Source organism: Periophthalmus magnuspinnatus, chromosome 14 (genome assembly GCF_009829125.3).
Source record: "Periophthalmus magnuspinnatus isolate fPerMag1 chromosome 14, fPerMag1.2.pri, whole genome shotgun sequence".
NCBI classification, from domain to species: Eukaryota; Metazoa; Chordata; class Actinopteri; order Gobiiformes; family Gobiidae; genus Periophthalmus; species Periophthalmus magnuspinnatus.
This window is the reverse complement of record NC_047139.1, coordinates 28,014,617-28,035,806: the sequence shown is the minus strand read 5'-3', so window position 1 is coordinate 28,035,806 and position 21,190 is coordinate 28,014,617. Positions and strand designations below refer to the sequence as shown.

Sequence of the window (21,190 nt, the reverse complement as noted above, 5' to 3'; positions counted from 1 at the left end):
TACTGTGGGAAATATAGTTACACAATATTTCATACAAAGAATTTAAAAGTACTCTGTGTTACGTTTCTGGTGGAGGGTCTGTCACCATCTTGTCTCTTTGAAGATGTTATTGCTTTGCTTGGAATGGTCCACAATATGGCATTTAGCTTATCTGTCCCACTGGAGACAACCAGGTGACGCCACTAGGCCAAGTTATAGGTCAGGCCTGTGGAGAGGCAATGTGACTCACAATGTTTTTTGAGCAATAAAGGTACTGGTAATGGAAATAGATGCAAGACAAAGAAAGTTAAATGCCATACTGTGTAGAACATTGCAAGCAAAGTAACAGCATGTCGATGGAGAGAAGCAGGTGGCAGACCTCTCATCTGCAAAGTCACATAGCCTTAACCTTTGAATGTTAATTTAAAAAAAAAAAAAAACATATTTGTTTTCATTTTTTCATTAAACACACTCAAACCGTACAGACTGACATCACTCATCTATTTTTATCATCAATATTATTATTCATATTTGTTCATCCGATCACTTTCCCTCACATTGTGTAAATTGGGAGACCAAGGAATACTTCATGTGCCACAAAACCAAGTTAAGTGCAAACAAAGACAAAAATGAGCTCACTAAGCAGAATAACGTACATTACATTTTCAGGTAGGCACAGCAATGTATAATCATAATAACACTGCAGTCAATGCTGATCAGATGCACTTTTTAAGGCGTACCTAATGGTGTTAAGACTGATTTTACATAGAATACATTTTGCAATTTGGATCATGAAAAAAAAAAAAAAAAAACAACTAAATAAAAACGTGTTGCTCCTGGTTCACATTTCTTCCCTCACTAGAGAATCCATATTTGCATGATAAATAAGTTACATTTTTACATACACGCACACACATACAAAGAGAGCTTGGAAGTTGCTTGGCACATTCTCATGCTTTGACCAGCCTAATACAATCTAATTTACTATACAGGAGACAAAGTTAAACAGCTCATATTACGCCCCATTTTAAATTTAGGAGCTAGAACACTTCTTGATCTGCATATGTATCCTGCCAGTCCAGCTATACATACTTCAACACACAAATAGATTGATAAATTAATCTGATATATCTTATTATGCTGGTACCAAGTATTCACAGTGACCCTTGAATTATTTTTTAACACACAATTTTGGCATCCCTTTGTCTAAGTCAGTTGGATTCACAAAAAGCTGCCAGGACTTTTGAGTCTTTTTTGTTTTTGTTGGCACTGAGAATAAAACACCTCTAAGTTGGACACAGAAAAGGTGAGGTAAGGTGGTGTAAAGGTAAGACAAGCCACCTCGCTGTATTAAGCAGTTACCTGGACAATCCTAAATATAAGTTCAACAAAAAGTGGCCAGTCCAGCGTTTACAAAAAGTGCAGAAATTACATTAAACACACACAACAACACACATTTTGGGGTGGTAAGAGATTTGCCCTCAGTGCTACCACACATCACTAGAGACACTCGCCAAACAGTTAAATAAATAATCTGAATTTCACTATCAGTCCTAGGTGTTGCAGTTAAACACCTAAAGCTATGTGCCAGCAGAGGGAAAAGCTGCCTAGTGGCATGTCTGTGGTTCAGGCCAGCAGATCTCTACAGTATGGCTGCTACAATAGTGAGGTTTAAACAGCTACAGGCGATCCTGCTATTATCATCTGTGTCCACAGGAGACGTCTAAGCCTTCTCCTTATCTTTATTTAACAAACTGCTGGATAAAAACATGCGTCCAGTTACATCCCTTATTCTCTGGATTTTTTTAAAATGTATCCCTAAAAGTCCAGTTAAATACAGTACTCTTTGACACACAGGGCAGAGATCTGTACCAGAGCTCACTCTGAGCCCAGTCAGTAGCATTACTACATCCTCACACACTGATGCCCATGATTTTAAATTCAAGTCCCACCACAGGACAAACCAACACTATGCACTCTTCACATATATTTTCTTAGATATACTGTATGTCTATATACACTTTTGGTCATTTCAAAAGACACCACCACACATGCTGTACAGTGTCTTAATCACCACATTTTCTGCAAGTGCTAATGGGCCCAGCTTGGTCAAGTATTTGAAGCAGTTACAGTATGAGATGCACATTCGCTCGTACACACACTTACTAAGAGAAGCACTCGGACAGAGCATACTGCAGCGCACAGCTGCACAGTGGTCAGTCCATGAAGGTCACAATGTCTCATTGTCTTTAAAACAGATTTGCATACTTCCCGCCGACTGGCAGGTCCAGGTTCAGGGTATTAAAAGAACACACTGAGGGTTTGTATGTGTCCAACCATTACACACAGTCTCTGTGGAGACTGCTGTTGTTTTGCATGTTTCTGATTGGCACATGTGGCTAACAGCGGCTAACAGGGCTTGTTGACGTTGCACAGCAGCTCGGTGACTTTGATGAGGCGGGCCACTGTGCTCTGAGACTCCTCCTGCAGCCTCTGGTTGTTCTGTCTGAGGCTCTGCACCTCGGCCTGCAGCACGGCCTTGTCCTCCTTCTCCTGTAACACACACGCACAAAACAACAGCTGTCTCTCAAAGGGCTGTGGCAGGACACGGCAGTGACAGAGCTCCAGAGGAAGAAACACACGGACAACAGGTGTAGTGAGGAAATAACTGGCCACAATCAGTGCACAAGTCTCCTGGGTTTATTAGTGACAATCATTATTGTAAAAATAATGGTATTAGCCAGCTTCACAGGTGCATTTGACATCCACACGTAACTTCACAGACATATAGATTTCATTTGAATGATGCTGAGACCATTGGGCTGCCACTGCACATTCAGTAGATTCATAAACATGATGAGCGGGGGTGGAGTATGGACATTTGTATAGTGTTGCATAGTTCCTGTTATTGTTTTCTGGAGGCATAAGGCACAGTAATGAAATATGCAAATTCTGAAAGGATTATTGAATGCAATAGCATATGTCCTCAAAAGAAAACATTAATTCAGGAGTGAGATTTCAACATGACAGTACTTTCACATTTAAATACATTTAGACTCAATATACAGTATTGCCATATTTATATCATATTTACAAATGTCAGGAGAGAATATAAACAATTTACACTACTTGTCTCTGATCTGACTGGAGTTAAAAATAAATATTACAATAAAAAAGTGTTCATGAAATTTAGAGCACCTTTTGCAGGTCGTCCTGCAGCTTCTTCAGCATGGACTCAAGCTGTGACACCTTCTCCTCCAGGTGGCCTGGAGAGTCACTGCAACAGAATCAAATTAGTCTCACTAAAGGCCCACTTCACATTTAAAGATGCAGAACACATTTACATGCATTTAAATTCCTGCACCTTTGGTTTGATTGGAACAGAGTGCCCAACATAATTTCCTTGATTGGTTGAACTGTCCATCACAATGACAGAAGAACCATATCCTGGGCATATAATACTACTATACTATACTACTTATACTATACTACTACTTATAATACTATAAAACAATTTATTGAGACTACTGCAGCCGCACGCATGAAGCAGGCACTACCTGCACAAGAACTTTATCTGCATTGAGTATGGATGTCATTAAATATATTTAATATCTTGATTTCTTTTTTGTAGTAACAATACAACGATGTAACGATATTTTAACAATGCATCAGGAATATGCAAAACTGTGCCTGTAAATGTTTTGGTTGAGGTTCAAGTTTATCACAAATATGAATGGACCATAAAATTAACCACAAAAGGAGAAAATACTACTTCATACCCTTGTTTGTGAGAGACAACTCAATAGTTTTTTTCTCATTAGTTTTAATTATAGACAACAATCTTTCTAAATTGCTCAGTTGTGCTATTATGAGCCAAATATGTAGACATGGAGTGAACCTAACGTTGTATTAAATCTGTAAATCTAACCACTTACCTATCCTTTGAGTCCCTTTGTTTTCCATCTGCTTGATCCCCTGACTGCGATGAATCACTACCTTTACGATCTGCAAGAAAGTTACAAATTATAAACAAATGAATAAAAATGCAGTAAATGTGTGAAGTAAAGAGCGCTGAATGAAGCTGCTCACCCTCTCGTGACAGAGCCTCCAGGATGCTGCGGCAGGCTGTAGCCAGGTCTGCGATGGACTGCCACTCCTCTTCAGTGGAGTCTGTCGTCTCTGAGAGGACTGCAACAGAAGAGGACGTGTTGATCGTCATACTGATTAATGGTATTTAAAGGTGCACTATGATGTAACATTTCTGGTGGGGGTCAGCCTGCTTCTCACCGTGGAAATGGTATTGCTTTCACTGAAGTGCTCCACAGTATGACACTAATTATGGTACTAATTAACATTTATAATATTTATTTACATGAAAACAGCTTGCCTTTTCCACAGCTCTTACCTATAATTTGATCTGATGGCATCGCCTACTTGTTTCCATGGAAAGGCAAGTTAATGCCATACTGTGAAATATTCTAGGCAAAGCAATAACATATCCAGGGATACAAGTAGGTCGCATTCTCTCAATCTGAAATGCTACATAGTGCACCTTTAACTAACATCCAGTAACATACATCATGTAACTGCAGTAGAGTTGTGGCCAGATGCTCGGCACAAAGGCAGTAACATTAAGATTCCACAAGAGGGCAGTGCTGCTTTACATTCTCAGACAGGATAACCAAGGGAGTACATTGAAGATTATTAAGACCTTTAATGATTAATTAGTGCATAGAGTGTATTCCATTCAGTAGGTGAGATAAAAGGAGTAGGAAAGTAGGTGAGATAAAAGAAAAGTGATGAAAAAATAAAATAAATGATTAAATAATGAGATTCATGATTTATGAATTCATGTTTTATGAATTATCCAAAAAGAGACATTTTCTTGTCTGATAAAAAAAAAAAAAAAATTATGGAGATGTATTTATTAACTACTTGATGCATTTGATGTCTGATATTAAAAAAGCAGCGCTGTATAAATCCAGCATCATTTTCACCAAGATTGGATGGCACAGTATATGAAGTGGCACTACAACATAATTGCCCCACAAACATCACAGAGTTTTGATAGTGCATGTGCTTACGAGGTGGTTAAATGATGAGGATGGTACAGTCCCAACAGAGGAGCAGCAGATGGTGAAAGAGGTGTTCCTTAATTTAGGGCTGCCTAACTCCACCCCTCCCACCACCCATCTGTCCTGCTTTTATCTGGGTGCTGGCAGGGGGTGGCAGTGGAGCAGGCCTCATATTAGATTAGTGGGACAGGGGCAGTGCAAATAAAAGAAAAGGACAAAGGGGAAGCACCAGAGGATAATGAGCAGAGGTTTAGAGCACAAAGATTGTAAGAGAGGAATTTCTGACTTAAATTGAGCTTCAAACATGTGTAATTGTTTAAAATCGGCATTACAATAAAAGAGTCAGCTGTTGTGGGGCATGATGGGATATTTGTTAGCAGTCCATTATAATGCCTTTGGATACCTTTTGCTGGTCTGGTGCATTTTGTTACAACACTATGATCAACATAATATTCATAGTCTTCAAGAAAAACCTCTATTTTTGGAGAAAATAAAATATACTGACACTGACCATCAGAAGAGAAAAGCCAAATATATACAAGGAATTACAAACAGTGTTTTTTTGTTAATATATTTTGGTGCTTACTTTTCGTGATGGAATTATGAAGACTCAGGGCTCGTGAATTTCTTTCGGCTCGATCGATGCATGACATCCGTGTAAGAGAACCGTCACTGGCAGAGGCTTTATCATCTCCAAAGTCAGTCCCCAGGAACTGAAAACAAACAGGGAACAAAGAAATGTAAACAAGAAAGTACAGCCTGATTGGAGGATATTCTATTTATGCAATCTGTCACCTGCTCCTCCTCCAAGGGGACTTTAGGTTTGACGGCCAGGATCAGATCAGGAGTGGCATCTCTCAGCTCTCCCACGTTCTCATAGATGTGGTGGTCCATCTTCAGAGGCTCGTTATCATACACATCACTGCAAAATAAAAAAATATCATGTTAAATAACATAGCGTATTAGCTATGTTGTGGGTAACAGTCTGGGATTTGTAAATTAAAATGAATGTTCAAATAGTTTGATCATTGTTTGATCAGAATACAACCTTTACAACAACTTTTACTTTGGGAGTTGGAGGAGGTATGTAATTCACACTGCATACAGTAATATGTCATAATCTTTTGTTGTGGAATAAAAATAATTGTCTAAAAAGAAAAAAAAGAAAATCTGTGCAAATGTTCATTATCCCCCATCAAAGCTTGACATGAAAACTAGAATCTACACTACACAATTTAAAAGCATTTTAACTTTCAAAATAACATTACATTTTAGATACAGCAGACAACATTAAGAACAATAAATTGTGAAGCCCCATATGGTTAAATATATAAAAACATACCCATCACAAGTGTCTTTGAAAGAAGGCTGTCTCTCCAATGAGAAGCTACGTGTGAGCTGTGTGCAGGACTCATCTTGGCTCTGATTGGCCGGTTGGTCCTGCAGCGATGTTGCCCGTAACAAAGGTAAACTGGGCAGCATGAGGAGTGATTCTTCACTTTTTTCACTTTGTGTTTTGTTGCTGGGCTGTTTGTTTGTATTTCCTGCATCTGCCTCAGTGATGTCCATTTGGGTGACCCTATCCTCCTCCTCTGCCTCCTCCCTCTCGTCCAGAACCCAGGCCTCTCCAGATTGATTCTCTCCTGTTTTACACTCAGCATCCATGATGGCCTTCTGATAGAGCTCTGAGAAACTCCTACAGATAAAAACACAAAGCAACTGTTAACACTGGAACACATATTTTACCAGAGAAGGTAAAATATACAGTAAAAATGCATGAGTAGATCTGTAAAGAGTTCTTTATGCTTTCTTGATAAGTAGATCATCATTTTACATTTTGTTCCTCAACTGGAATATTGTTCTAAAAAAAAGTTAATAATAGAAATGGGACAAAAAATTGCAGCACTGACTGGCCCTTTGCATTATTTCTCTTTTAATAATATTAGATTGCTCATTGCTCATTACTGTGTGTGAACAATTTTGTAACAGATAAATGTGTCTTTTGGTGAAGTTAAAAGATGCAAATTTGAGGTCTGGTGCAAAAGAGCCCTCTAATTTTGTATTGGTTAAATTTTTAAAGTCGTTTTTACTGACCCTCACTAACTTGTGCTGAAAAGAAAGTGTACTGGTAATGGCCCGAATGGCTATGCACACAATTAGAGGTCATTACACCATTTGATTGGTTTGTAGCCAGCAGAGTAGCACTGACATATTCTTTCTTCAGCTTTTCTCTACAAAATCCCTCTTTTAAACCACCACTTCCTGTGTCCTATTCTTGGGTAATTGTCTCATTAGTGGCCTCATTAGTGTGTTATAAAAGCTGGTCTTGACGTTATCTCCAGCTCAACTCACCTGCGAGGCTTTCCATTCTCATCTGGCGGGATAACAGTGATGTGGATTTTGTGCGCGGTCCGGAGCAGCCTGGTCCTCTCCTCAGGAGTCAGATAAACTAAAGAGTGACCGCACAGACGGACCACTCGAGCCCACAGCTGCAGACCACCACTCTCTGCATAACAGAAGCGCTGCAGTTCCGTGACAAAGCCCTCCTCGTTCATCAGGAAACCAGGCTGACCCACGCCATCACGCAGGGGGGTGACCTCGAGAGCCTCACAGCCACGGGTCACCAGCTGAGGAGGAGAGATTGGGTTAGAAAGATGTGAAGTAAGGTTAAGGTACACTTTACTGGACTATCTTAGCTTGTGCATGTTTTGTGCTTGTTTGGTTGTGTTTTTTTAGTATTTGAACATATTGTAGTAAAATTCTGACAATCAACAAATTTAGATGGAAAAATCACTCAGGTTTTGAGTCACTGAAAATGCAAATAACTGGAATTATTACAGTGTAGATAGCAAAGATTCCAGATGAGCTACATCTTCGTAACTGCAATAAAATAAGAATGGGCCCTGTGAGATAAAGTTCAATCAGAGAAAATTATTGTTGCGCCCCTCTGAACAATAATTAGTTAAGCAATTGGAGTGCTACCTACTCTGCTAATGTCCCTGCAATTATCCATCTCATATTACAAAAAGCCTAAATCAATTATCCTAAAAAAACTAAATGTTGTATTAAAGGTGTACTATATAACCTTTCTGGTGAATGGTCTGCCACCTGCTTTTCTCCATGCTTTGCCCAGAATGCTCCACAGTATACAATTAATCTATCTCCATGAAGAGAAGCAAGTTATAGATCAGATCTCTAGAAATGCAAGCTCGCTCACAGTAAGAATGCATTTTTTTTTTTTTTATTTCATTAGCAATAAAAGTCCTGGAATATATGCAAGATAAACAAGTACAATACCAGAGTAGGAAACATTCCAGACAAAGAAATAACATCTCCATGGAAGCAGAGTGGAAGTGATAGATCCTCCACCAGAAACGTTTACATCATCGTGTTTTATTTTCAATTTAGACTCACCTCCAGTCTCTGCACCACCTCCTTTATGTCCTCCACCTGCACCTCCGGGACACTCATGGACACCGACTCCCCTCGCTCATAGAAGATATCCAAACTTGGACCCCCATCTTTCACTTCAGTCACTGCCTTCCAGCCAATCACGTCTCGACAGGAACAGTTGAACACCACTCTTCTTGTGCACCTTTCTATGAGAACTACTGACTCTGCAGACACCCCCAGCAAACAGGACAACCTATGTTCCCCTGCCTCTCCTTCATCCCCACTGCTGACCATAACTGCCCAGACCAGGGCTCCAGCGCTGTGTAACTCTGCGCCTTTGGCCCCTTTCTGCTTGTCTTTTCGTTTGCCCCCAAGAGAAAGCAGAGGGAACTTGGTGGATGAATCAATAGGTGTGGTGGTGACATAATTCTCTGCTAGATCTTTGAGGTATTCTTGTCGTGTCCTGGTGGCCATGGATCTAAACTTCTCCGACTTCTCAGCAGCGTTTTCGGCATTCACTGCCTTTGCCAGGAGGAAGTCACGGAAGGCGGAAGATCGAGGGAAGCGTGCGCCTTTGGGGAACAGCGGGCCAAATAATGGCATGTCTTTAGAGCGTGTCACAGCCACCCTGAACAGAACAGGCAAGAGAGGAATGAGAGAGAGAAAAAGAGAGTCCAGCTGCTGCATTCAATCTGTCTCTGTCTAGTTTTCAGGGAAACAACTGGTGCCCAGAATTACAATCCTCTGACATCCACACAAAAAATATTACTGCATAAATACATGCTTTGGGGCAGGTTTTGTATGCAACATAAAACAATATCAATCTTATATAAATTACTAGGAGATTGTATTTGTTGCTTAGAGGTTTTCTTTGACATAGAAATAATGGTGGGGTTAGGGCAGAATGTAAAGGGGCGCAAATATGTAACATTGAATTTGTGATACATACTGGATAAGCTCTTCAGTTGAATGCTTAAAACTAGCTCTCTTGACTGCCAAAACATCTAAAGACATTGTACTAAAGTATCAGCAGATGTGCCAACCTATAGTAGGTGTTTTCCGTGCAGGGCTCATGGACCTGGACAATGATAAAGACGTGCTGAAAATGGGAGCGGATGGATTTGGGGGTGAAGGGCAAAGCACCAGGTTCCTGGAACACGATTGTCACAATGTCGTTCCCGATGTGCCTCTTCCTCAGCAGCTGAAAATAAAACAGACCAAAAACTGTCACCCAATAAGATACAAGTTTAAACTATAACAAGAATAGAACAAGGGATTAAAAATAGATCCTGCTCACTAAAATAATTATGAACCTATGAAAGCAGCTCAACAATAAAAAGATTTTCATGGGTGAATGGAAATGTTATATTGTGCATGTGATACACTTACTTCAATACACTTACAAGACCCTCTCTAAATTTAAACATACATATTTAATAAAGAAAAAAAGACCTGATTTACATAAATAGAATCTCTATCATAGGTTGCATGCATTGCTTTTAAAATTTTATGATAAAGCTAATTTGTTCTTGTTTTTATTTTTATTTTTATTTTTTATTTTTGTACTGAAACTTACTTGTCTCCATGGAAATATTGTTCCTTTGGCTTATATATGGCATAAAACTAACCTATCTCTATAGAGAATATTTCAAAGTATAGTTTTAATTTCCTATTTCTATAGAACCATGCAGATGATGTGTGTGTTTTTTTAACAATCATTTTTAAGATTAATAATTCTGTTAGATTAGTAATTCTGTCTTCTTTTTTTTTTATAGCTAAAACTGGTGAAAAATAACTACAAAACTGTGCATGGTTGGGCTTTACCTGTTGTGTGTTATTGGATGTGTAGGGCAGCATGGTGGACACATGGAACATAATCTCGTAGTCCTGGTACCGTGTGTAGAGTGAGTGTGTTCCAGTTGAATCCGCTGAAAAAAACACAAAACAGACATATTACTATCTTCATATAAATAAAATAAAAATGTCCAGGGATGGAGATTTCGGGTTCAATTTCCTGTGGTCTGCCACTCTCCACTGAAGGGTAAACAGCTGGCAGATTATCAGCAGTGACTATGCTATTTTGCAGCCATTACTCAGATTACATGGAGATAGATGGGAGTTATCTTTGGTGCACTGATGCCCAGATATTTGTGACAAGGTGAGATAGAGCACATCGATGGGTGTGCAGTAAGTAGTGTTGTTGATACGATTTTGATACCATAATGGTCAAAAGAATGGTCTATTTTTAGAGTCACAAAATGATCTATATTGTCTTATTAGTTTTGAGTTTAGATTAATACTATTCAAAAACTATTCAGAAAAGGTCCAATTTTGTCCTATTTAAGTTATTTCTTTTCTGAGTCAATACTTTTCAAATAAATAGGGTTAAGCTGTCAGGAGCACCCAAGGACCCCTCTCCAGGTCTTGAGCTAGGCTTGGTCAAGACTACCCTGCACAATAGGTAAAGTCCACCTATTGTGCATGTTTGGATTTAGTTTTAGTACTGATTAATATCCGGGTATTGAGTTTTTTTTAACAACCGTAGTGTGTAGTGTGTGTTTTGACTCACTCTTGTTGTCCAGTTGAGCACGGTATTTCTCCCAGCCTTTGAGCCGCACCCGCTCTCCCAGCAGGTCCAGGAACTCCTCGAAAGCTGGCCCTGAACTCTCATTGTTGTACATGTCTTCTTCTGAGCTCTGCCCTGATCTGCAGTACATGATGCCGACTTTACGTTGGAAATTCAGCTGCAGAGGATGGGAAAGAGAAGATTGATAATCTCTTTACATAGGATTTATATTTAATTTGCATGTACCCGAGACCAGAGAAATTACTTACTTCTTACTGAGCTTACTGTACTATACACTATATAAATACGTTATAACTAAAAGGTCAGGAAATGTGTTACAAATGCTCTCATAAGAAAGAGACTTAATAAATACATAATGAAATAAATGAATACTGTCCTAATCTATATCCAATGCATAAATTACCACCTCCAATTGAAAATAAACTGGTAAAAGTTAAACTGCAGACAATCAAAATAGACCATATCTTGCAAAAAGCAAATAATTTGTTATATCAAAAAAAGAAAACCTGTTTAGTCCTACAGTTAAATAATAAATGCCTGAGAAGACATCATGTTTGGACTGACCCCTTGTTCATCGAGTTTGAGTAGCGTGTCTCTGACTTTGGGCGAGTTAGAGGCAAGGCGCAGACAGTGCAGGTTGAGTTCAGGCATGATGAACTCCAGCAGCCTTTTGGGAGATAAGCCTCTGGGGGTGGTGTGACGCGCAGCTGAGGGGACAGACTCCTCCAGGATAGAGCCCCTCAGTGTCTTCATCTGGAAAGAGAGATACTTACTCCTCACCTCAACCATTTTCATTAAGTAAAACAGAGTGGATTTAGCCTTCACATTTACCTCTGTGGTGCGGAAGATGATTCTGTAATTGTACTGAGCTCCACTGGACCCCTCCTTCTCCTCACGCCGGAAACTAATAGCCACAGGGCCCAGACGGTCATCCATCCCAAAGAAGTTTTGATGCTCTGCCATGGCGAAATAACAAATACATTGATTAAAAGAAATCCATTGATTAAAAGAAATCACACCTTTTATAATTATTGATGTTTATTTCTTAATTACAAAGCATATATTCTGTATTGTAACACATACCTTTCATGTAGAAGTATTTGCGATAGTAGTGGGCACCCAGGTCTGCGTGCTCTATGAAGTAGTTGCTCTTGCCCTGCTGCTGGACGTTGCTCTCTCGGGGCTCCTCCAGGACAGACACAGCATCATTGGGGGTCCTCAAACTGGACCATGGCCTCTGCCTGCCCTGGGACCGGCCCAGCCCCACCTGCTCCTCCCCCCCAGTCTCATTACGGAAATGTGGGCAGCTCAAGAGCAGCTCATTGTCATTACCGTCGCCTTCATCCAACAGTAGTGACTGTTCTGGATCGTCAACATTGGCCCCATTAGCATTCCCCCCCTGTGACAGAGAGGATGAGCTGCCCTGGGACAGCGGTCGGAGCTGAGAGGCGGCAGAAGCTCCAGATGTGATGTTCTTTTTGCGGCCGATGCTGTCTCTGTTAGTGGCTGCTTCTGTGAGGTCAAACAGGATGCTCTGAACATCGTAATGGGCAAAGTTTCTCACCCAGGCCCCCCCGCCAATGTCACATGACGCATGCTGTGGTACAGGTGTGAGCTTGGCCTTCTTTGTGAGACCTTCTGGTTTTGGAGGCTTAGCTGGTTTAGGGGACTCTCCTGTTGATGCAGTGATGCCTTTAAAGAACCCATCGGGCTCTGGCGGGTTGCCCTGGAGCCCTAAGAGCAGAAAGGGGTCTTTAAAGCGCAGCTCGTTTGGACTGAGTGGGCCCTGCTCCTCTGTGTTGGATTCGGGGGTCTGCGTCTGTCTCTCCAGAGAGGACAGACTGCCGTACTCTCTGTGCAGCAAACCCGAATCACCCTGTGCCCCTGCACCCACCTTCTCCACCCGCACCGCTTTGCCCCCTGCCTTCCCAGATGAGTCCAAGTCCCCTAACGTCACATCGCTGTTACTCCTCTGCATGATGTGTCCTCTGCCCACAGCTCTCAGGTTTAACCCCACTCGACTTGGGGTAAGACTGTCTGCCTCTGTCCCGTTGCCTTCCCTCCTGGGAGGCCACTCCACCACGCCCGCATCCCTCTTGGGGTCAAAGTTCACAGTCGCAATGGGGGGGCGCACATTTTGGCGGCGGAACTTGCGAATGAAGAGGTCATCTGACTGCATTGTGCCTGTGAATCTGACTCCAGACTTAATTCCTGATACTTTCACTGTCTCTAAGGTGCGGCTGTAAAATGGGAATGCACAGTGCAACAACCTCAGCGTGAGACGGATATAGAGCCTTTTCACACCACTTAAATCACTAAAGCCTCTGTGACTGAAATCCTGACTTGAAAGTATTGAGTTTGAAAGTGAAAATTAAAAAGTTTGGAGGTGTTACTCAAAGCAGGAGTCCCGCAGCCGTGCATATGTGCAGGGGAGAAATACTTTTCCAGGAGCTTGTCATCATTGAGCATGTGTCTTCCCTACCCTCTGAGCAGGAGAGGCTCTGTCTGTATCAAACATGATGTGGGGTCCATTTGTGTGCACTGCAGCTCTCCTTTTGTCCTCTGGCCACCTAAACAAGAACACAAAAGAACACATAATGTTGATATTGTGGTCTCACAGTGACAAAACATATTACCGGTACATATTTTTGTACACATTCAAATGAATTGTACCACTTGTTACCGCAATGATTATTCAGATACTTCACAGATACTCCAAGATAATTGCATTAGCACTAATTGTGCTGTTAATTTGTTCCTCAAGAGTTAGTTAAGGGTCAGTCAACCATAGAGCTCAAGTACAATATTGCTTACAAATTTAACTAAACAGATGTGGCCATTTTCTCTTCTATGATAGTAAAATAATGGTAAGAATTTACTTAGTTAATTTGGTAATGGAGATATTAATGTGCTACCTGAAATGTTTTACAGTATGGCATTTATCCATCTCCAAGGAAACAGTTGACACAGCCAGGCCAAGTTACACCTTTTTACCATTAAAACAGCTATAATGCAAGACAGAAATCTTTTATGCCATACTGTGGAACATTCCAGGAAAAAAAAGATTAGGTCTCCTTGGAGTGCTCTCTACCAGAAAAAAAACCCTCCAGTCCTCTAATGCATCCTGAGGATCATGCATACACAAACTCCTCATACAACAACCACGTGACATTTCTATATCTCTTAACACTTTTGTTTCCTGTGAAAACTCCAGTAGCGTCACTGCACACACCTGGCACAAACTCACAACAGTATGAACACATGGGGGAGTTTCCTGCCAATAAGAGAACAAGAAAACCACCGACAAGCCTACTATAGTCAAGTTTCTTAAATTTCTGTCAACAAATGACTTTCAAAAGCTTCATATGCAACTTACCAGCTTTCTGTTTTGTTTACTTCAGCTAGTGTCTATCTTTGCCTGGTACTAACCAAAACTGACGTCAAACAACTAAAGTCGAAACCCTTAGCAGCTCTCAATCAGATGTGTCTTCCTGTCTGCTGCCCGTTCTCATGCATCTGTGCTATCTGTTCACTCTCTTTGGCTTGCAGCCTTATGAGCAGGTGCAGTGGTGCAAGCTGCAACCAAAAAAGAAAAAAAGCTAGACAGAACAGACACTTGCTCACACAGATAAAAGTCTGCAGCCTGAAGAGAGGAAGTCACAAGAAATCTTTGTTTCCTACATATCCTTCTTTCACTTTTGTTCATTTCCCTGCAGTTGGATGGAGGGATCATAACAGAATGACAGTACTTGTTTAGCATGTGCACATTTTCATTTAAGAAGAACACTATGGATGCTCTAGTTGTTGAGAATTTACTAACACAATAAATTTAATTTCTGTTTTTCATTTTTGACCTGTAACTTGGCCTGGTGGCGTAACCTGTTTGTTTCCATATAAGCTAAAGGTCATACTGTGTAACACTGTATATAAGCAAAGCAATAACATCTACATGGAAACAGCAGGTGGCGTACATTTCACCACAAAAGTTACATAGTGCACCTTTAAAGAATCATAAAAATATATGATTCTTTAAAGAATCATAAAAAATATATTTATATATTTTGTTTCTTTTTTTGTTTGTTAAACTACTAGATTTCCGCCTCTATTTTTTTGCATACAGCGTTCATTTGGCTATAAATAGAGCAGTAGTAGCAGTGGCAGAGTGAAAGCCCCATTGTATGAAAGTTATACATAGATTATCTATTGTGTGCAGTGTGGCTGTAACTCTAACAACAACAGTTTAACCTCTGAGGTATGCAATATTTCATAGTCTCAACTGAATGGCCACATCCTTCACTGACATTTACGTCACTCTTACAGGGCTCTTATTCACTACATCAGGGTAAACTCACTGAATGTGTTATTTTATTAAAAAGGACAATGTATTTGTCTGTGTCTTAACTTCTATATATATCACAACAACTGCTAATAATGAACCACTGTGCAATTTTAGGGGCAGGTGAAAAATGCTGTTAACTGAGAGCGCTGTCAGAAATGCATTCAAATGAAGTCTGTAAAAGGTTAAGAGGATCTACTAGCCACACTACAGTTTTGACCAAAAAAGAAGTATGCAGTTTACAGATTTTGAGACAAGGATAGAGGATGACAACTTGACTGACACTGACAAAAACACAACTTGTAAGTTGTTGTTCGTCGATCATTTTTGGTAATTAATTCACCTTTTAATGTTTATCTAAACAATATATATATTAACACAGCACAGCACATAATGTCCCTAAAGTCATTTTACCCCTGACATGCTTTCAACAGTAACACTAAAATCATTCATATTTTCAGATATATTAAAAACACTAATGCGATTTTAAAATCTTGCAACACTTCACAATATAGAAAAAATTCAGGGATGGAGCACAAAAGGAAAGTTGTGGAAGATGTTTAAGAGCTGAGAATGGTGCTCTGCCTTGTCTTCTCTGCTACATTTATCTGACACTTAGAGGACACAGAGCACAGTCTGCATGGTGCCAGCCCTACACTGGTGCATTAAAACCCCGCTCATGTTTCTTTCTGGGAACCTTTCGCAAACATCATTACCCACACCACACAAATGTCTTTTTTCTCTCTGTCCAATCATTACCACCATGCAGCAGCATCGTCATGTCTCCGAGCCATGTGTGAGCTATCAATTTTCTCATCTGTAACAAATAGTGGGAGTATAACAAATATTGGCAATGGGCTATTTTTACACCAAATTCAAATAAATAAACAAAGGTGCAAACTAATCTCTCCATATACCAGTGCTGGCTGAACTTTAACATATATTAGTCAGGCCTTTGTACCAATGCTATATATTGCAAAGACCCCCACCCAGTAAACCCTAGTTTCCATGGCAACGTGTTTGGTGTTTCTGTGCATCGACTAACAGGCCTTGTCTACTGCTGAACAGGAGAATCATTGTAACAGTTTGGGGGGGGGGGGGGGGGGGGGAATTGGGGGAAAATGCAAACATGTGAATTAGTATGTAGTTTGCTGCATTGATTACAATTTTTATTCATCACTTTATAACATATATTGTTTCAGTGTACAATTAAACTATTGCAAGCTATTGTTATTCGTATTCATATTCTTATGGATCAGGGGTGGGCAAACTTTTTGACACAGAGGCCACAATAGGTTCTAACATTTGACAGAGGGGCCGGGCCTAGAGATTTGGCCTGTAACATGTAGCAAAATATGAATATGCAAGGCTCATTGTACAAATTGCTTTCCAAATACATTGATTAAATTAATAATTAATTTATTACATTTCAGTTAAATAAACACAGCAGAAAAACTCACATTCAGTTTTATCAAGTGCCAAAAGATCAACAACTTGCTGAAAAGGTAAACTGAACGAGGGATACCCTTACCTATTTTAATATAATTTGGTCACGTTCTGTGGGCCGGATTAATAAGCTCAAAGGGCTGTGTGTGGCCCCTGGGACATAGTTTGCCCATGTCTGTTATAGATCATTCAAATGTGTCTATGTCTAGTGAAACTGTAGTAGTTGTAGTAGTGGTGATGGTGACAGAGGTTGTGACAGATGGCTAGTAGTAATAAATGTATTGCTGGTATAGTAGCAATAGTAGGGCTGTGTACTTAAACACATTTTCACATTTCAGACTAATTTGTAATAATCAACATTAAGCTTGGATTTTTTAATGGAGAGCCTTCTTAATCTTTAAATTCAACAATATAGGGAAAAAGACTATTACTGTAGTTACAGTCTGTTATCACTGACCTTGCCCATGGAAAGTTTCTGCAAAAGTAACATAGATGAGGATGCATAGTTAAAGCATGAGAGAAGCACTTTCACCAAAGTCAAAGTACTATTCACTGATACAATATCTTTCATGCAAATGCTACATACAAACATTCAATATTTCTGATTGCAGTATGTCTAATGATGCATAAGTATTTCCCCTGTGTTGAACAGTAGGCAGATTTAATAAGTAATGCATGTGAAAGCTTATGTTGTTCTTACCATTGTTGATTGTTGCTCAAAACTTTCACTGATCCAGGTGTCTCAGATACACAGGTGCAGCATATTTGCTACTATCGTTTCTACACAGAGAGACTTCAGTCCTGTGGGTGAGAGTCTGATGTGCCTCAAGCAGAACAAACTGAAGAGGAACTGAAGACATCCTCTTGTATTTGTGGCTCACTATATGCGATTGGTATAACACTATTTAAATGTCACTACTCAACACATTCTTAAAACAGGACCAGAAAACACCCATTAAATATACTTAAATCTCTAATATCAATATGAGATCTACCACCGTAAGTAGTTTCCTATTATTTGGGGTTATATATTGTGTTACAATCAGGAACAATAAAGTTAATTCTTATTCTATTATTCTCACAATTATAAAAAAAAAATATTAAGAAATAATTTTTATAATTATTATAATTATCATCCCTACAAAACTCTTATACTTGCTCCTCTCAATTTCTAACACATCAACTTAGAAGACAAAATCCTGTATTGCCATCCAGTACTGTACATCGCACCAACTAACAGGTGCTATAATGAATGAATCTATGTCACTCTAAGTGTGGCTTTTGTTATATAATGATGGCATATAAACTGCAAAGGGAAAATGACAGCACAGGAAAAGTCAAATAAAAATATTGTGTGGCTTCATAAAAAGACAATCTTGATTTAAAGTCTCCGCTTTTTTTTCTGAAAAGCTTAAGAAGATTATGTGACCGTATGTCACAGCTGTATCATTTCCAGAGCTAAGTCCACAGAAAGTCAGTGTTGAAAGAAAGGGGCAGGATGATATGGTCAAAAAGAGAACATTTGAAAACGATAACGACATAATTGACAATATATAAAGTTGCTTAACATTGACTTTTGTATAATATTTGTACTTACTTGTTTCGAGCTATTTAAGTTAAAGCTAGAAATTCTTCTTGTACTTATCATATCTCATTCATTATCTGCAGAGCTTCACAGTCCGTGCTCAAGTTGGTCTTTAGCGAAAAAAATAGCCTTGATCTCTGTCTGTCCTCACAACTGAGAGGAAAATCAGCTGTAGTGCACATGCAATTATATCATGATATTACAAACTGCATATCACGCCCAAACATTCACAATATATCACCAGCAATATGACATGGCCCAGCCCTATCAAAGAGCTGAATTATTTTTAGCTTGCACAGGGTGGATGCTCCTCTCAGCTCTCCAAAGCCCAGCCGCTCGTATGGTCCCTCTCACTATTCTCACTGTGCCTTGTGTTAGTTTGTGTCAGTCTTTGTGAGGTCAGGACAGGATGGAAGACCTTGATGCTCTCTGCACCACAACTCCGCACCACCACATCCTCAGAAACCTGACCCTCCGCCAGACTGGTCATCCCAACCCATTTAAAGCACTCAGGGATTAAATGTCTTTTCATAAAGGAAATGCATGATTTAGAGCGCTGCATGCTACTTATTCTACAACGGCAATCCTTGTACAAAGATTACTAACACAATATGTATTTTGATGAACTGGTGCTTTTTAGTCTTTGTAGAATGTATTTAACTAACACAGCAAAAGTAGTGTTCAAATACCGACTGTTGAAATAACTATCAAATGTTTGCAAATCATTCCCAAGCCTTAATAAGGAGTTGAATGGACCTTCATAAGTAAGACATTGTAGTAAAAAATCACTGCAATCAAGGAGCCAGGTAATTTGCTAAAAGGAAAGAGGCAAGAGAGAATTCAATAGAGAAAAAGAAAAATAGTACTGTTTATTTAGGAACTATTTTGCTTTGAGCTGTGTGATCCTTTCTAAAACACTGAATAGACAGTAATAATGTGCCCCGCCATAGTACAGACAGACAGTGGTCCCAAAACTGTAGAAGTCGAGATACAATAATGGCCATGGCAGTATAAGCAGTGTTGTTACTAGATACTAATAAAAATACTTGATACACATTTCAAAACCACAATGAAAATAATAATTATAAAAACACACAATGTTTCACACAAAATACAATATGTGGTCATACAGCTTTAGGTCACTACATCAATAAATTCCCGTGTGATTTTCTTTCATATCGGTTTCAATTCTAGTTTTAGTACTGATTCATATCTGGATATTGAGTATTTTTGACAACCCTTGAGCAATTCATTTTTAGTGACACCATCAGTTTTTTGTGTGTGTTCAGCCCCAGTGTTAACCAAACACAGGCTGTGGTGCTGTTTAGTGACAGTTAGCCAATGTGTTTTTACCAGGGAGCCTTCAATTTACTTTGAGGTCACATGACAGGTCACATGACAGTGAGGTCTTCCCCGGTTTCTAGGACAAGGGTAGATCTAGAGCAAAGGTAAGTGAAGTGCAACATCTTTCAATGTAAGCAGGGACACAACATAAAAATACAATAAAAGGTGCATTCATCAACATATAAAGTAATAGAAATAAAACAATACCAAAATCCACAAAGCAAGCACTGCCTCATTTATAAGAAATAAAACACTGATTGAGTCAATTAAAAATAGATTTGTTTAATACCATACTGTGGAAAATTTCAGGCAAAGCAATAACCTTGCATGGAAACAAGCAAAAGTGCTACTTGACTAGGACAAAACCATGCACACTGAAGAGTCTAATGCTTCATACACCCTGTTTAGGAAGTCATGGCCGAATGACATGTGTGTACTCTCCCATAGCCCTCTGCAGGAAACAGGAAAAGTTAGTGACTTCTGAACCCTAAGAGGATGAGTACTGTCATCATTTTGATTCAGCACTTCCCACACACCTACGTTTAGCCCTGAGTAACTCTGAGGTGTGAGTAATAATTAGGTAAAGTGCCACCATCAGCACAAACAAAGTTACATCTATAGAAAAGCAGGTTCAACAGATTAGCATATACTAGTTGATCATGTATTAGTGAATGGACTAGATACTCAAATTTCCAATACCAATTTCAATACTTAAACAATATTATGTATTTTTAACACAGGATAAAACCAGTTCCCTTAATATTATCATGTGGTCTTATACTAGTTCTGACAAAGGTCAAAACCACTCTAAAATGATCTAAAGATCTATTCAGAAAAGTCTAATTTAGTTTTTATGATTTCATTCAGTATCAATACTTCAAATGAGTTTCTAGTTCTAATACTAGTTTAAGTATCGATTAGTATCTGGGTAGCATTACTTTTGACAGTCCTGTCATGTATCGTACATTTTACATCGTGCCTTGTTCCTAGAGGTGACAACATCAAACTGAAAAGCTTAAATTGTGAAATGTACTAGTCACATATTCAGACACTCAAACATCATGACCACAGTTTTGTCACGTTTGTGTGTGAAATGATTTCCTGTCTGAAAGTGAACCAGGCGTCGTGAACATCAGATCGGAGTACTCCACTGCTGTAATGTCCCTGTCTCTCTTCATAGTTAAAAGCTTTTCCAATTCCAAACCACAGTGCCTAAATCAACTTCTAACACTGATTGATTCAGGGAAATTTAAAGCTCGGTCTCACTCTGAGTATTGATCCCTCAAAAACCCTGTTACATTCAAGATCAGGTTGCATCACTACTCTGCTCTGCTAAACGTGACGCTGCACTAAGAGCTTTTAAACAGTGACTGTGTGTTAATGTGACTGGATTGGATTCAGAAATAGTCGTGTCAAATGGCTGACATTGCTATAGGCTTCCTGGC

General features: G+C 39.4%; 1 protein-coding gene across 2 annotated transcripts in view; it reads right to left on the bottom strand.

Moving 5' to 3' along the window:
* Positions 1-1,162: 1,162 nt before the first annotated feature.
* The window catches only part of zmp:0000001168 (signal-induced proliferation-associated 1-like protein 2), a 28,537-nt gene continuing 8,509 nt past the window's right edge, over positions 1,163-21,190 (bottom strand). The window contains exons 2-18 of one of the 2 annotated variants that reach the window (XM_055226799.1): positions 14,411-14,610; positions 12,118-13,604; positions 11,866-11,990; positions 11,599-11,787; positions 11,017-11,191; positions 10,272-10,375; positions 9,491-9,648; positions 8,469-9,075; positions 7,407-7,681; positions 6,397-6,750; positions 5,850-5,976; positions 5,641-5,767; positions 4,069-4,167; positions 3,915-3,984; positions 3,178-3,256; positions 1,735-2,532; positions 1,163-1,702 (exon numbers count right to left, since the gene is read on the bottom strand). In XM_055226799.1, the coding sequence (XP_055082774.1) occupies positions 2,389-2,532; positions 3,178-3,256; positions 3,915-3,984; positions 4,069-4,167; positions 5,641-5,767; positions 5,850-5,976; positions 6,397-6,750; positions 7,407-7,681; positions 8,469-9,075; positions 9,491-9,648; positions 10,272-10,375; positions 11,017-11,191; positions 11,599-11,787; positions 11,866-11,990; positions 12,118-13,213 (3,729 nt within the window). In that variant the 5' untranslated portion in view covers positions 13,214-13,604; positions 14,411-14,610 and the 3' untranslated portion in view covers positions 1,163-1,702; positions 1,735-2,388. The remainder of the gene's footprint in view (positions 1,703-1,734; positions 2,533-3,177; positions 3,257-3,914; positions 3,985-4,068; positions 4,168-5,640; positions 5,768-5,849; positions 5,977-6,396; positions 6,751-7,406; positions 7,682-8,468; positions 9,076-9,490; positions 9,649-10,271; positions 10,376-11,016; positions 11,192-11,598; positions 11,788-11,865; positions 11,991-12,117; positions 13,605-14,410; positions 14,611-21,190) is intronic. The other variant, XM_055226798.1, reaches the window with a different exon arrangement.